The sequence below is a fragment of the Epinephelus fuscoguttatus genome, linkage group LG19 (assembly GCF_011397635.1).
Source record: "Epinephelus fuscoguttatus linkage group LG19, E.fuscoguttatus.final_Chr_v1".
NCBI lineage: Eukaryota > Metazoa > Chordata > Actinopteri > Perciformes > Serranidae > Epinephelus > Epinephelus fuscoguttatus.
The window spans coordinates 10,181,493-10,199,562 of NC_064770.1; the positions used below are offsets into that span (position 1 = coordinate 10,181,493).

At 42.8% G+C, this 18,070-nt stretch overlaps 1 protein-coding gene across 13 annotated transcripts in view; it reads right to left on the reverse strand.

Moving 5' to 3' along the window:
- Positions 1–18,070, reverse strand: part of LOC125879676 (RNA binding protein fox-1 homolog 3-like) — a 574,563-nt gene that overhangs the window by 206,312 nt on the left and 350,181 nt on the right. For all 13 annotated transcript variants that reach the window (XM_049561655.1, XM_049561666.1, XM_049561662.1 and 10 more), the window contains one exon: positions 12,220–12,313. In XM_049561655.1, the coding sequence (XP_049417612.1) occupies positions 12,220–12,313 (94 nt within the window). The remainder of the gene's footprint in view (positions 1–12,219; positions 12,314–18,070) is intronic.

Genomic DNA, 18,070 nt, shown 5'->3' on the forward strand with positions numbered 1-18,070 from the left:
TATTAACCCATTAAGTTGGACGATTTATGAGTTTGGAAAAACAATTAAGCCTGTGATTTTTATTAGGAGCTTGATTGAGTGCCTCCTCCCCGGTGTCTTGACACTACCAAACTTTACCCCCTCCAGAGAGCGGGGGCCCACTCCAAATATTACCGTGATTTAAGATGCAAAACCAACACACATTAAAACAGCTCAGAGCTTATTCCATGCGCGCTTCCACACAAAACCAATTTAGTTTCCATTGATCGCTTTTCAAGCAATTAGATTTCCATTGATGGAAAAAGTAGAGGCTGCTTGTATGAGATGGGGAGGGTCAGTGGTCGGGCACTGTGATTTGCACGTTTATTCAGGCTGTTTGACCACCTCCTCTAACCCCTGACAGATCCCTGGCTCCCTCCCTCCTTCCCCTCTACCCCCTCCACGTCCCCACCTTCCGGACAACAAATAATTCACCCAGCATGAAAAAATGCCTGGCGTCAGATTATATATCCGTCTTTATTTCCGATATTGCCTCTTTGTTTCTGCAAACTTGGCTGATTTTCTAAATTGTGGAGTATTGACTGTTTCAGAGCCTGACCAAGCGAGTCTGATGTAACACATTGGAGGTAATGATATCCCAGCGACGGGAGAGGCAGTGGCTAGGGCAGCACTGGACGTTGGCCAGGCCCTGTAACCATTAGTCTCCTCAGGAGCCAGGGTCTGTTCTGTTCCAGCTCGGCAGGGCTTGCCATCAGGACAAACGGTAACCCAACTCAACCAGTGAAACCACCAGAACCCCTCCCATGTGCCCGCCACAGACAGAGATGCCATCAGGAATCACTTCCTTTCATACAGCCAAGGTCATGCCTCGTCTTTCTGGAAGAATCTACAACATGCTTAATCCTAAGCTGTCACACAGCTAAGGAACGATTCCATATTCAAAATATGTCGTAAAGGTGAAAGGGTGCAAAGTAGATTCAAGGTATAAAATAGGAACACTGAATGCCATTAATGTGAAAGTAGGGAGTAATTCCCAACATGCTCCCAGAGGAAATCCACCTTCCTCCAAAGCCCGGGGATTTTGACAAATGCCTTTCTCAACACCAGCAAAGGAGACAAATGTTACATTTAAACAGAAATACTTAATTTCCGCTTTTGGTGACTTGCAGCAGATATCATTAATCAACAGAGGCCTACCACGCTCAGTGAGCCTGCTAAGAACCAGATGATCGCCCTCTTCCACTCAATCCATCAAGTATGATTGGAGAAAGAAAAGGTTCAAAAATTTTGAGTTGCACCCACGCAGGAAGAGTAATTACCCTTGTGCCAGTCGCTGAGGTGTTCCCGTGACACCTCGACCCTCTGTTTATCATGCACCAGATTACTCATGGGGGTGTCAGCGCGGCGTGACAGAACCAGCACCTCCACCTATGTTCCCCTCACTCACTGCACCGGAGGAAGACAAATATGACGTACGAGCGTCCTGAACTTTTAACGAGCAAACTTATCTCGGGATCTGGAAAACATAATGCCCTTCATGTTTTGAGAAAATCTGAAAACACGGAGGTCCAGATTTTGAAGGATGGTATCTCTGCTCCATCTTTAAAGACCAATCTGTTGATTTTTGTCATTATCTCGCACCGTCACATCAACCAATTGTTGTGCCAAAGGGATATTACTCACTGTCTACTCTATGATAATATGCATTGAAAGAGGTTTTTTAAAGGTGCTATGTGCAGCATTTTGAACATTAATATATCATTGTCAAATTAATTGTGATACATTTGTTTACCTCACTTGTATACAAATGAGACCATTATAGCCTCTAGCTCACGCCACTGAAAGTGTTTGTGGCAGTGGTTCTAAAAGTTACAATACTTCCTGGTGTTGTCTGCTTCTTTAGTGAGTTTTTTTTTTCTTTATTGAAGATGAGGAATTAGTACAAAGTAACTGATTAATCATACACTGTGGGAAGGAAATAAAGTTTTGGCTCTCTGCTTGCACTAACAGAGCAGCGCCCTCTTCCTGTTTAATGCTGTAAATCAACTGATGTAGATGATCAAATGAGGCCAGTCACAAATAAAAGAAAGGTATTAAGGTAATGTATTTAGTATAAGGTAAGGTATTTTCAAATAGCAAATTAACAGAGAAGTTTCATTCTTACATCAAGTCCTCCAACACATAGAAACTACTGTGCTCATTTACTGGCCCACATGCCACAGAAGTGAACCCGGAAGCTAGAAACTTTTTTGGTGTATGTGCCAAGTATGTCAGTATTGTGACAAACCAATGGGGAGGACATTCTCAACATTCCACTGGTGTTATTCAGCCCCATTTTGCCATTTTTTTTGATCACTGTAAAATACCATTAACTTGAGTGAACTACAGTGTTTTAACTTTAAAAGCCTACCAGGGAAGATGCCCACTGAGCCGCTGGAAGACATCTGTAAAGTAAGTGTTGAATGTCACTGACAGTAGCTTAAAAACGAACGAAAAAAAGGAGAAATATTGAATTAAAGCAATACTTCTGAGTGGTGACTTGATTTTCTTGCACTGATGGAATCAGTGTTGCAAAACTATACGTTATACTGAAATCATTAAGACAACGCATCAACGGAGCAAGTTATGAATTTGCATGAAGCTTAAAAGAGGGGGTCTGTCTCCAATATTAGCTTGTCTCAAAAGGCCTGGTTCTTCCTGCTTGAGGTAAATAAAGGCATAAGAATGAGAATGTATGGTAAGCAGCACCAAATCAAAGTCAGTGGCACACAGTTAAACCTCATCATTTAAGGTTTCACCAAAATATACACAAATGTTATGATAGGAGAATATTGGTTAGAGCTGATGTTAACATGATTTAATGACCCCAGTGCAAATTTGTTTTGTTTCCTGCTGCAAGAAGACACTGTTCACTCTACGGTAAATTAAGTCCTTGTACTGCCAGGACAGCTTAGAATATGATGAAGGTGAAGACGAAACTGGGGACAAAAGACTAATGAGCTGCTAATGAGTAGAAAACAATACATGGTTAAACTACAATTTTTCATCAGAATTGTTACTTTTTTCATTTATAACTTTGACTCGTTTCTCCAGCATTTGAAATTAACACCAATAATATATATATATTTTTTTGGTAAATAAAAATGAAAAATAACAAGGTTTTCAAACAGTGTAAAATGCAGCACTCAGACTGGATGAGGCCACCAATTTTCTCAGTGATGGTCTTGTGTGTTTCTGGTAATTACACTGATTTCTTAAAGTGATGTTTTATTGATGGTAAAATGCCACATGCAGCTATGTTAATGGGTTTTACAAAAATAAAGAGATGATTGATGTTTTTTATAACAGTAGAGACTGTTTCTGAAACATCAAAGATGAGGAAAACTTAGAGTTGCATTTAAAATGTCCGAACATGAGGAGAGTCAGACGAGGAAGGACGTGCAGAGGCAATAACAGTAAAGCAAACAGGCTGCTGCCTTTGCACCACTGCTTCTTGCCTCCCTAGTGATACATGCCAGAGATAACAGCTTAATTTCAACCTCAGCACTTTTACTGCACTGTCCGAGGCATTCACTGCATCAATGTATCAATGTACCGCCATGCTAGTCACTCTCCACTGCGACAACTAACAATTTTTCTATGATGGAAGCTTTCAGAAAGGTGCCACGATTTAGCTCACACACAAGCCGCCCTCCTCTGATGGCTTTGGTCTTTGGAGACTCTGCTTGCTGTTTGTTTGTCGGGGAACAGGTCACAGGGCAGACTTTTGATTGAATCCCCCACACTGTGACGAGTGAAGGGGGCGGAATCGTTCTTGATTTTGCTGCAGAGGCTCTTCCCTCTGCAAAACATTTCCTCCTTCACTTTGAAAAGCAGGTGCTGGAGCTACTTCAACTGTCCAAGAAAAAAAAAAAAAAACCTAAACAAGGAGCCTGAGATTCTTCATCTGAAGAGCTCCAGTGACTGACTCTAGTAAATCATGCCAGGGGAAGAGGAGAAGGCATCAGTTGTTTTTCACATTTAATGAGCAAGATCAGATCTACAAAATGATATATTATGTACTTTAATCTACAAAAAAAAATGAGTAATATACTTCAAAAATGTATTATATACTTCTGAAAAAATGCATCAGTTCTCTTTCTTTGAATGGTGCGTAATTTAAAATTTAGAAATGTTGGACTTCAAAGTTCTTCTTCTTTAATTTTAATCAATATTTTGAAAAAAAGAAAGAAGAAACTACTGAGAACTAACTTATACTTCTTCTTAACAGCCGCACTGGTGCTATTCATTTGGAACCCCACACAGTCATAAGAGAGGATTTATATAGAGATAATACCGACATCACTCTGTCGAGACTTGACATGTCAGGTCCCAAAACACACGTTTCATAAACATATGTGTTTTTGCTCAATTTAATTGCTAAATTGTTTTTCTTATAAGCCGCAGCTCGACAAACAAAGTGCTTGAACCAAGACTATTCTCAAAGCAATTAACAGCTAAATTTAAAATGTGCTAAGATAGATTACATTCATTGCAAATCCTCTGTCAATTCGCATTCATTCTCATGCTCCCAGAGTAGCAGGAGAGTCTGCACCATGCTGGCTGGGCTTTCCCTCAGAGGGCAAGGATCTGCCGAGTGTTGACCCTGCGTGGCGCTGACAGTGTGGTGAGCATGCCGGACTGTTATTAACACTGACGTAAGGGAGGCCGGAACCTGACTGCCCGGGGTGCTGACGCCACCGAAGGATCCGGGCACCAGAGGAGAGCCACCTTGTTGGGGCGTCACAGCGAGAAATGGGCCACATCACACATCACCTCCATCTGTAGGGGGTCGCAAAGGGTAGCGTTTAAAGGGCAAACACGAGTTGAATAAAGAATATGCTTTGAAGCACATTTCTCTGTCCTCTGTTACAAAATAGATTTGCTTACAGCTGCCACGGTTGTTGAGATGCTATACCACAGGGCTCTATTTCAAACACAGGAACGCCTTTTTATTACATGGAACATATAACTGGAAATGACGTGCTCTTTTCGGCACTCCCCATGCTCGCCATCCTCTGTTATGACAGCAGATCCTCTCTCTTAGCTCATGCATCTTACACATGAGTAATGATCTCACAACTTAAAAATAACACTGCTATCCTACATTTTCACATAGGGGAGAGCCACGGCAGCTGTATGCAGGCATGTCTCCTGTTATCCATAGGGAAGTCAAAATGAAATGTGCTTTTTATCATGTGTCATGAAGGCCCTTCATGTCTTCCCTGCCCCCCTTTCACTCATCCACATTGAACCTCCCGTCAAAAAAATATTGGCAAATGTTGTAATTACGTGCCGAGTATCTGCGCCTTACATGGCTCGAGGCGTGGAGCCGTCCCGGGCCTGATATTTCAGCTTTATCATATTTTAGTTTTATTTGAGGACGGTGGCAGCACCGTGCCTCCAGTCAGCCATAATTGAAATGAGGGAGGAAGATGTAGAGGCTGTGTGCCCCACTCCTTGTAATCAAGCCCTTAGTCCTGTGTGCTTTGCCATTTTTCAAAGTGAAATATCCTCCCAATCTTTATAGTAATACGCGGCAAGTCCTCTTCATGCCTTAGCCCGTGGGTAATTAGGCATGAGAAAGTGTACTTTTTACAGGCAGAAGAGCCATGCATTAAGAATGTTGAGGCCGCAAACTGGGCCTCGGATGCTGCAAGTCCACTGGAAGCGTTCAATTAAATTCATGATCACATACATAACAACACAAGGCCGGTTTGTAACTAATTTATTATTCTTTTTGTAGCAGGCGTGACATCAGTATTCAACAAGCGATGCTATTCATTTTCCACACTGGCAGTATGTATGGGTTGTGTGTGAGAGTCGTGTGGTGGGAGGCGAATAGTGAAAAAGTGAAGCCGGGGGGACTGATGGAGAAGTTGATGTATGATCCCTGGTGGCTGAGCTTGTTTGAAGCGTGGAGCTGGGCAGGTGATTCGGAGGCGCCGGCTCTTTAAACAGCGTAATGAGCCAGAGAGGACGCTGCCCCCCTCCATAGCCCCACAATCCCTCTCTCCTTCCCTTCATATCATTTTATGTTGGAAAGATATGAACAGATTTTTTTTTGTTTTTGTTTTTCAAATGAATGACTCCAGGCTAACTATCATTACAAACAAAACAAGATACAACATTTAAAGCTCCACTGATCGATATTTTTGTATTACCAATGATTGGAATAACTCTGGGTGAAGCAAAAGAGGCTGCTCAGAGTGATAAACACAGAAAGATGATCACCACTAATGTGATTATTTTTGTGATTGGATTTTTGCATAATACAGTGTATGCCCTGCCCCCTCCCTATACTCCAGTTGCACTGCAGGTTGAATACGGGGTAGGTGTCCTCAGCCCGGCCTCGCAGCCTGTTGTAACACTGCTCTCTGCAGCACTGTACAAAGGGAGCACAGCACTCACACTCCACCACCACAACAACGTCTGAAGACACTCCAACAGGTACGTACACAGGGGGATGTCAAAGTGTGAGCATAAAGTGTGACAAACACAAAGTTAGCACGGATACTAAATGTGTTTTCATAAAAAAAGTATGACCGCCTGAAACTGGTCCTCATGCACAATTTACTGTGTGTCTGTTTGCAGACATATTTTTTGCGATGCCGAACATAACGCGGCAGCCGCAGCTCGAGGAAGAAACAAAGACAAGGGGGCACACGGGGGAAAAAGATGGGCTACAAGCTTTCTATGCAGCGTTTCATTGCTGCTGATAATATATAAATGCATGCACACATGGATGCTGCTCGTAAATGAATAAACACATACATCAATTTCAAAATCCAACACATTTGAATTTCAAATGCAGCTGCGCCTTTTTTTTTCCTCTTTTTTTTTTTTTTTTACGATATGTCTCATTTCTCTTGTGGAGATATAAAAGGAGAGGGCTGAGAGGAAAAATTAGAGGGGTGGGAGAGAACAAATGCTGTATGGAATTTGAGATTATGTATTTGGTTTGTGTGTTTCCCTCCCGTTTAAATCAAACGCGTGGGGGCCGTGTAGCCCTGGGCTCGTTGCTGGTGACAGTTTCAGTGTTTCTAGACTTCTCTCCTCCCCCTTTTCAACGACAGTCCTGAATTGAGAAGCTGGATGGAACGGGGTGTGGGCCTCTGGCGGAGGGTGAATTAAATAGTCACTCTCTCTCCCTCCCTCCCTCTCCCCCTCTCTCTCTCTCTCTCTCTCTCTCTCTCTCTCTCCCTCTCTTTTGCACTTTCTCTTTTTTTCAGTGGCGTTTAAAATCAATTCATTCAGTGGACTGCTGACACAGCCCGGCCCAGAGAGCCCAGGATTTATGGCTCCCTCTAATGGGCATGCTCTGAACCAAAGCCCTGCCGTCAGCACAATCCTGCCAGCCACCCGTCCGCCCCACTCCCTCACTCCATCTAGCTTTTAAAGACGCAGGCACCCCTCCTCTTCCTCCCGCTGCTCCTCCTTCCTTTTTCCTCATCACCCGAGGTGGCAGCGACGGCGGCAGCGGAGGGGCCTTGGAAACACTCAAGGCCCCCAAAATGGAGAAATCTGGAGAATTTACCATAACACAGTATGACAAAAAGGGACACATGTCATCGACAGTTGTTAACATTTTTGGTGTTAAATGCTTTCTGTTAGTGCTGGAACAGTGAGTGATATCTGGGGAATTTCTCTGGCCTTGTCCACAGGAAGCTTTTCTAACAAGTGGTGCTTCCCAGAGCAGTGACTAATACCTCCCCATCTATTCTAACACATATCTATTAATATCTGTGCTATTTCCCATAACAGCAGAGGATTTTTAAGGGAAACACAGAAACAATATGACACTGTCAAAACCAGTTTGAAATTCACATTTGGTGTTAAATATTTTGAAGTGTTGCTATCACTGAAATCTGGGCAAAGATTTTCTTACAGCGGCGCTTCCCAGAGTAGTATATAATATCCCTCTCTGATTATTTACCATTAAAGCAGACGGTTTACTTTTTCCAGGATGAACTGTATGACTCTATCAAGTTAAACTCAATTTTAATGTTTTTTCTTAGTGTTGTGGGAAGATATTTGGTGCTTTAAGTTCTCTTATCATTATTAAAATCTGAGCAAAGCTAACAAGTGCTTCCCAGAGCAGTATATAATATCTCTATCCATTACCTTGTCTGACTAGTGGAGCTTCCTAAGGTCTTCAGAGTGTATATATATTCATATATTCATAACCAAGTCTAGTGTCACAGGATCTGAAACAATTTATGGCACAAGAAAAAAGAAAAAAAAAAAGAAGACGTGATTGAAAACACTCGCCTATGAACCCAGCCAGTGTAAAGATATATAAAAAGGATCATGGCCTGAAGTGCGATGACAACATGAAGTCACTCCTGTGCGACACTCTAAGCGAGTAAGCGAGCCTCTCCGTCTGAGCGAGTGTGCTCCTGGATTGTATTTATGTCTGTGACACTGTCTGTGTACACTCAGGAAAATATGCTACACTGCTGTTGACCCTGTTGTACCCTCAGGCAACCCGGCAATTTGCAGACAAATACAGACCTTTACTTCAGCCCCAGAGCCTCTAACGTACATCCTTATCCATATTCCAGCTCCGCTCTGCAGCTTGTCAAGGCGTTATGGGCCCTGAATTAGCCTCCCATTACAGCAAGGCTCCAGCTCCCCCTAAAGTTAACCATAACTGACCATTTGGCATGGCTTCATTATAAAGCCATGCATGTAAAATCAAGTCATGGTCCCTGGCCGTCACATCCAATTTCAAAATACAATCCCCAAACCCCACCCCCCAGTATCTCCATCTTTCTCTCTTACTTAAGTTCAACCTTCTCCTTGTTTCATAAAATATGATCTGATTAAAATAGATTACACACCTTGTTAGCAGAGCGTTTCATATTTGATACAGTGGTGCTTTAAGACGGGCAACCTCCTTCATGATTCAAAGCGATTGTGGCCTTGTTCTCTGGCCTATTTGTTTAATAAGCTCTGCTACATCAGTGGGCCTTTTAAGTGAACACACTCCCCTGCAGCAAAGGCAAAGATCAATACCCACACCTGTTAAAAAAAAATACTTAAACAAAAAAAACAACAACCCAGGAATCACGGCCAAGGATTTTCTCCTTCTAAGGAATAAGAGGCGAGATAATCAGCAACAATCCTACTGTATGAGAGGAAATCCAAAACAGGAAGCGGCTTTTATGTGCTGACCTGTAGGGAGAGCCACAGGTCAGCTGTGAAATATTCAGCACCGATTAGCCCAATGCAGCTTAAACTAAAGCTTTTCCAATGTCTCGATCATGAGAGACCACGTTATGCAAATAGGATATTATAAACAGAAAGAAGAAAGGCAGAGTCTTTGAGGGTAAATGAATTCATTATAATCCTCACCTCATCTGCTGACTGATGGAAGACTTCTCGTGTAATCGCTTATGGGGGGAAAACCTTCTACTGCACTGAGGGAGCTCAGATGTGCGAATAATACCGGGTCATATCGCCTTAAAATGAAAATAATACTCCCCCATTTACCATGAACAAAGTGCATGTAAGAGGGTAAAATGTAATACTGTGCTTGAGGAATGTAATTATCATTTAGCGAGTCCGTGAGCTGTGTTTGACAGGGCCTGAACTGCGTGAAAAACTCATTTTCATTTTTCTTATTATATCATGATTATATAAACATTCTTAACCAGTGGCCACAGCAGCAGCAAATTATTGCAAATTAGCCCCATATTGCCAGTTTTTAGCAGAGGCAAATGAACAAGCACTAGAACTCCAGTGTTTATTCCATAAATCAGCCAAATGCTGCACCTGTTGAGAATGTAAATAGCTGAGGCTATTTGATTAAACTCTTACATCAAAACATTTGAAGAGCTCTTTCTCTCTTTTTCCCCCCCTTTTATTTTTGTTGTTTATCCTCCTGTTTTCTTCTCAGCGTTAAGTTCGTTCTCTCCTCCTACACCCACTGCAAGTGGAATTTCAATGGGTGGTGACGGGGGAGACATAACACCCACCAGCTATACGTGGGGGCACGGGAGGTCCATCATTACCAAGCCACAGTGGTGATCACGGCAATAATATAGAACTATAACCGAGCAATTAGACTAATGGAAAACGTCCCTATTTCTCCCGGTGTGCTGCAGCTAGATGCGCCGCGTGCCCCGCGGGCCCCCCCCGGAGATGAGGCTGGAGATGTGAAGTGGAGAGGAGGTAATGGCGGAGGCCCATTGATCCTCACTGCCACCTGCTATATGGCTCCGCGGAGGATGGGCGGGGAGGCAGAGGACTCCATCTGGGGAGAGATCACGCCGGCTCCTGGGCTCTCAGGCATATGGATAAGAGTCTTTCTCTAGTCTTCCGCTACTTAACCAGCACACATTAGCACAATATGGCCGAATAGGGGAGAGTAAGGCGTGCATACATACAGGCTTTATTACAGTAAGGGTGCATCCACAGCGAGAGGGCGTGAAGCCGTTTCCTCAAACTCTGGAGCGCTTGGCTTCTCGTGTGAGTCCAGGTGAGGACAGAACCGCTCAAATAACCATACTGAAAATGTGAGTCTCACTTCCAAATGAACTGCACATGGGAGTGGAGATGAAATACAGAACATCTACAGGAAGCAGTCGCAAAAGCAGAATGTCCTTCCAAGAAAAACAAAAGCACCGGTTCTTCATATGGCCAAAACCAACTTATAATTATGTTTACTTGACAAAAGACCCCTAGCAGCCGAGTGTTTTATGACCTCTTGCTGTCAGGAGCAAAGGCTGGAGTAGTGTGACTTTGGATTGGTGGATGGATGAATCCACTTTGAAGAGGAACTTAATACCAGGCTGAATACCAGCTTTTCACTGCCCTGCTTGGCTGAGGGTTTCAAGTGCGTTGCACCCAATATAACTGCTGGGTATATGCTCTGTTGCACCGGAAAACACACCCAACAGTGACATCAGACTGCACTGACACATCCTGAAGTACACCCCTACATCACTGCAGCATGGTGAGAAGTTAATCACTAGAAGTCAACAAAAACAAGAGTTACTCTTCTGTATAAGACAACCATTTGCTGCCTGTTTACTACTAAGAGCAAACATGGGTTTGGTTTAAACCTTAAAGTAGTTTTAACCCAAACTATGGCCTTTCCATAACCCTAAATAAGTTATTTTTATGGCTAAACCTAAACATACTTTAGTGATGGCATGTTGAAAATCAGAATAAGCTAATAAGAATAATTTTGTAAGTTTTGGAAGGCATTAATAAATGATGAGGCATCAGATCAGAACACTTACATGAGTCATTTTGGGAAGGCAAATAAAGATGACGTATTTAATAGACTTAATGTCCAAAACATATGGAATGATGAGCAGAAGGAAATGGATGTGAATGTCACTGAAGATATGAAATGCGCAGACAATTTCACAACATTCACAGTCCAATAATCAGTATTTCTCTTCAAAATGCAGTAGATAAAATACCTCAAGAAAGATGGATTTTAATGTGGGTATTGACAGTTCTCTTTTACACTCAAATATCAATATGAACTCAAAACTGGGTGAGTACTTGTTGGGTAATCACTGGTTTCTTTTTTGGGATTGTCAAAATGAAAAAATCATGCTGGCAGCAATGGAAATGTTGAATTTCACATGGATGATGCACCAATATAAGTTCATTCATTCATTCATTCATCTTCTAACCGCTTCATCCTCTTGAGGGTCGCGGGGGGGCTGGAGCCTATCCCAGCTGACATCGGGCAAGAGGCAGGGTACACCCTGGACAGGTCGCCAGACTATCGCAGGGCTGACACATAGAGACAGACGCTCACATTCACACCTACGGACAATTTAGAGTTATCAATTAACCTAGTCCCCAATCTGCATGTCTTTGGACTGTGGGAGGAAGCCGGAGTGCCCAGAGAGAACCCACGCTGACACGGGGAGAACATGCAAACTCCGCACAGAAGGGCTCCCACGCCCGGGATCGAACCGGCAACCCTCTTGCTGTGAGGCGAGAGTGCTAACCACCACACCACCGTGGCGCCCCAATATAAGTAAAATAAAGGAAAATTTCGGCCATGCAGTTGCAGATAATGGTCCTAAAATAAAATGAAACTTCTCCACCATAGCTCAGTTTAGAAAGCAAGCCTAGAGTATGGGTAGTTGTTACTTATGACACAGACAGACAAGACCTACAGTGCAAAACACACGGACATGAGAGGCTAAAGGAGCATGGTGAGACACTGACCTGCCCAGCTGGGGGTCTCCATGTACAGGTAAAGCCGGTCGGGCTGAAGCTGAGTCACTCGACTAGCTGCTGCTGCCACAGGTGCTGACGAACACTGCAGAAAGAGAAAGAAATTAGCTCCTGTTAAAATACTGACAGCAGAGAGAGGTGAAGTGTGTGTGTTTGTGAATGAGTTAATTATGCAGTTGATAAAGTAACAACTGTTAGATCATTTAAACCACTGACATAAATCACGAAATACATTTACTAAAGAACAACTTGATGATACAGTCTTTGTGCTCCCATTTCATGCTACCTTACACTTGTACTCCACCTCATTTAGAGGGAAACATTGTACTTCTGTCTGTCACATATTCGTTACAAGCAAACATGGAGATGGCTGACCTAGGATAGCGAAGGAATGGCCCACCTCAGTCTGTCTTGCTTTGCCTCTGATTGGCTTACCCTGACAATCTTACCCTAACCCTAACTAATCCCACTCCTCTTGCCTGGACCTAACCAATACAACCAACAAAAGCAATGAGTGCTAGCCAATCATAGGGAGCATAGGGTAGGTCATTCCTTTGCTATCCTATAGAATTTGCAAATCTGCAAGCCAGAATGGCAGCGGCTAGCAGTACGAGTCACACTAATGTTGCTAACAACACTAATAATGACAGTGAGCTACCACTGTGTAGCAGAACAGAAAGTTCAGATCAGCTTAAAGGGATAGTGCACCCATAAATGAAAATTCAGCCATTATCTACTCACCCATACGCCGAGGGAGGCTCAGGTGAAGTTTTAGAGTCCTCACATCCCTTGCGGAGATCCCAGGGGAGAGGGGGTAGCAGCACAACTCCACCTAATGCAGGCTGACGGCGCCCCAGATTAAAACGTCCAAAAAACACAAAATTGAAACCACATAATATGGTTGTTTGGAAACACGTCATTTAAACTCTGTTTTTAGCCTCACTGTAGCCCGTAGCTCTAACTGCCTCTCTGTACACTGCGTTCACGCATGTGCACTTGTGCGAGACATGGGCACCGCCTTCATGTGTGTTCACATGCTTTCGCTAGTCTCGTGCACAATTGCGTGCGCACATGACCACCGTGTACAGAGAGGCAGTTAGAGCTACAGGCTACAATGAGGCTAAAAACAGAGTTTAAATGACGTGTTTCCAAACAACTTTTTATGTTGGGGCTTCAGGACACTTGGATCACCATGGACGAGCAGTATGGAGATATTTTGTGGTTTCAATTATGTGTTTTTTGGACGTTTTAATCTGGGGTGCTGTCAGTCTGCATTAGGTGGAGTTGTGCTGCTACCCCCTCTCCCCTGGGATCTCCGCAAGGGATGTGAGGACTCTAAAACTTCACCTGAGCCTTCATCGGCATATGGGTGAGTAGATAATGGCTGAATTTTCATTTTTGGTTGCACTATCCCTTTAAGTAGGCTTGTACTGTTTGGCTGTCTGAATTACTTTGCAATTTTTTAGTCGACTGGCATGTGTGGGCACTCTATAAAGGCAGGTAGTTGTCATCCAAGCTCTCCCTCTCTGAAGCCGAATTCACACCCCACTTCCAGTTCGCCATACTTCTGCAGTTGTTGCAGGTAAGAGAGTGGTTTCTGCATTGTTTGTGCCATAGTTTCTCTTTTGTTTTATCCTGTGGCTTATATTGCTGACTTATGGCTTTGTAGATTGTCCTGGCTTGGCTCAGTAGGTTTACCTGTTTCTTGCGCTGTAACTTTAGCATGTAGCATGTAGTCACTAAATAAGTGCTTTGCTTTAGGTAATGGCGGTTAGCTTAAGGAGCACCACAGGCTCCTTCCTTTTTGTATTGTTTTTCTTGTGATTAATAACCTTTAAATAATGTTAATAAAGAATTACTGTTGAACAGAACCATGTCTTCTGCCTCATAGTATAACAAACCTGAGTGCCTTCTGAGTTGTTTGTCTTAAGTAATAAGTCCTTCGGTGAAATTCCCAAGGTGGCATTGTCGGCTCCTGTTGTTCACACTAGTTGGTGCCCTTAAGAATACCTCAACCCCACCACAACTGCGAACTGGAGGGTGGGCGTTACATTACCTTAACCACGCCATCTGGCCCTGTGGACTGCACATTGTTCAGAGGGCTCATATTTCTGAAGCTAGAAAATAAACCATGTGCAGAAAGCCCATTTCTTCCAACAGCCAGGTATCCTGAATACAAATAGTGCTCCAAAGGGCCTTTTCTATGAAAATAAGCTACACACACTCTCAAACACAGGCACATGGCTAATTATTATGCATTATTATGGGATACCGGGGTTACCAACAAATGGCATTCAGTCCAATAAGACATTTTACAGACCACTGGTGCTTCCGAATTATGAGCTTTCAGAACAATGGCATGGCACCGTTGCTGTGGATCTGGACGGCCTTATCAATGTTAACCGCCTTATAAGCGCAGTGCAGAGCGGCAGTTATTAGCTAGCCAGTGGAGAGATCATGAAGGGAGGGACTCATATGCACTAACATGCATCTGCAGCCAGGTACAAAAACAAAGAACAGAGAAACTGTGATTACAACACACAGAGGGAGTATGACTTCATTCTCTGCTCTAGAACACCATTACTCCACTATATCATTACATAGAAAATAGTGGTTTGCTGATATATTAATGTTCAAAATCACATATATGGAACCTGTTTAGTACTTTTATATTGGGTAATTTGCTAAGTTTACCACCCGAAACCATGTTTGCTGTCCAGGTATTGAAATGTGTTTGAATAGTGTTCCCCTACTGTTAATGCGTAGCGCCCCCGTCGATGGCTAGAAAGAAGTGATATAAAAAGATACTCTAAAAAGTCAGAGTAAACATTGGCGCGGCTTTCCACCACTGGAGATAACTCTTCGTGAGTAAAGAGATGAGGTTTGCTGAACTTGGAACATTTCTTTTTGACTGGTGAGGGACATCTAATGTTAGCTATTTAACAAAACTTGGCTTTAATGCAACTCATGACAATATAAACAGTACCAAAAAACATCCCAAATGGCGTCGATATATGGTTTTGATGTGGCTGTTTTCTTGCGACTGTAGTCTTGCTAAAACTGAGCAAAACAAGCTATAATGTAAACTATAGGCTGACACCACACATGGAGATTATAGACTGGCTCTAAGCATTTTAGCAGTTTGGTCGAATTTTGCATGTTTTTGTCGTGCTGTTAATTATGGTATTGATGTGAAATGTTGCCCCCTGTTAGTCTGGATCATGTGACCAGGCTTTACATGTTGTAGCTTTAAAGCACGTATCCAAACACTTCTTCTGCTGCTGTTTATGATTTGTCAAAATGTAAATGGTATCTCTCTGAATTTAGTGATGTAAGAAGTAATGATGGTGGGACTTTTCGCAATAATGTTTGGTACATCAGGTTTTATTTAATTGTCAGCCAATTTACACAGGTGTTACCACACATAAGTTAAAAAAATATCTGTCAGTGATTTTATTATATCGGTCAGAGTGACTAACTGAGTGGATGATTGGATCTGAATGTGCATTTGCATCAATGTCCACAAACATTTAATCTTGTGAGCGAACACCACAGCCCACATATATGTGCGTCTGCCCATATATGCCCATACAGCAGCATGTTTCTGCCTCAGTGTGTGACTGTTCTTATATAGCGGCTGCTTTTCTGCTGACTTGTGTATCTTTGCAGGCCTCAGGTTGGCTGCTGCCCAGAAGCCCAGCCGGTGAACCGCAGAGAAAGCGCATTGATTTCATCCCAGCAGAAATCCCTTCTCCCGGTACCCGCCTTCCTACCCCGCCCCGCACCTGATTAAGCATTTGCAGGGATCCATGCCAACACAATTTGTCATTTATCAAAAGTAATTAAAAGCAATTTCTTTTCTCTTGTTGATTGGGAATTGACTAATTGTTGAGTCTGTGAAAACTGGGGAATAAATAAAACAGGGAAGGATGAATTTTACATAAACTCAGAGGAAAACATAAATGCTGTAAAATGAGGGCCAGACATCTGGCTCTGTGATTTCTCTCTACATGATTATGACTGCACAACCGAAACAGTTGTTTAGCGCATTCTGATATACAACCCATAGGCAGTAAATAATATATTAGAAACAGCGTATTGACTAGCAGACTTAAAAGGCTGTTTTCACTTCATGTTGTGTGAACACAAGAGTGGGAGGAAAATACAAACACTGGTTGGTTACTTGTTAACAGAAAATGAAAAACGCTGCTCCCACTTGTGCCAAAGGAGATATTTGAGCCGGTAAATACCAACGTTTCAGTCTGAGAGGAAAAACAACAGGATAGAAGGTACAGAGAAAAGAAGGAGAGGAGCTGAAGCCATCCTACTGCAGAGATTACAGTACGTCTACCCAATGAAACCAAGCAATACCGTTTCAACATTATCGGTAACAACCTCTGAATGCACCATTACCTTCTATAAGGGCAGAATGAAATGTCAGAATTGATTCGAGAGGGGAGGGTTGAGATATAAGTGGGCAACTAAGGTGGCCATTTTGTTTCAGTGGCCCTTTATTTGGTGTCCCTGGATCATTAGCAGACAGCAAAAAAGAGCTGGAAGAACATGAAGGAGGTGTGGGCGGCCATCACGCGTGTCTCCGGTGACAGCATGTGAAATGAAAACAGAAAAAGAAACCACACACACAAAAAGGCAGGAATCAAAGAAAAAAAAAAGAAGAGGCACGCGGAAACGCCAGAGGAGTCGTTTAAATTTCCCACCACTTTGTAAATAACTTTAGCTGCACAAATACCTGGCTTTGCTCTGAGCGCATAAAAAAATTTTCCAGCCAACAATTTATTCTCTGCCAACAAATGGAGCCGTTGCTTCAATGAGACGATTTGAATATCCCTTTGAAGGCTGCAGATGGACAAGCAATACTATCATTGCCTGGGAACACAGAAATAATTGGGCAACAGTGGGAGAAGCCTACATTCACGTCTCTGCTGAGACAGAGCCCTGCTTGGAATATCTAATTGAACCTCTCACTCTCCTGCCTTTTGTTTACATTCCCATTCATCATAAAAAACTCAATTACTTATGTTCCCTAACATGTATGGTTATTAATGTTCTAATTATGCTTCTCCCCTCTAATCTTTTGCCTTGCAATTTGGGTGATATATGTCTGAACAACACGGCGAGTCCCCTGGAAGTGAAAGCTGAATTAGGAATCTATGTGCAATAACACACCTTCTCCTGGGAGCCATCTGACGAAGAGAGAAAGCTTGTCATAGTTTGTCTATACATGGGGATTTATTCCAGCTCAGCGAGCATGTGTTATTATATACTGTCTTTGTTCGACATGCATTTCGAAGCAGAAAGTTGACTAATCAGCTCTCACTAGCAACGGAACAGATGTAGCTGGGGAAGCTGACAAGAAAAAAACGGCCAAAAAACAAGGCAAACTACCTCTGGCCAGCTCTTCTTATTCTTCTTGTGAAAGGCTATAGGTATGACAGCTTTAGAGGTATGAAATAATGTCGGTGAGAGCCTTGAGGAGCCCCTGCAGAGAGGCTGAGAGGGTCCTGTACTGCCTCAAGCAATGAGTGTTCTTCAAGGCTTTTCCTCAGAGCACTTTTACAAGAGCACAAATTAGGTGTAAGGAATGCCTGTGTCGGCGGGCGCACCCAGCCAGCACACAGAGAAAAGAGGAAAAAAATAAAATAAAAAAAGGGGCAGAAACTTGGATGACAGTGAAGAAACGGAGGGCGTCATAAAGTGCGGAAAATAAGCTCTCACTTTCAAACGTTTACGGCGGCTCAAATATCTGATGATACCTCTCATAGCTTTTAATCTTTAATGTGAAAAATTAATCATCCCATTCATTATTTTAATAGCTGTCATT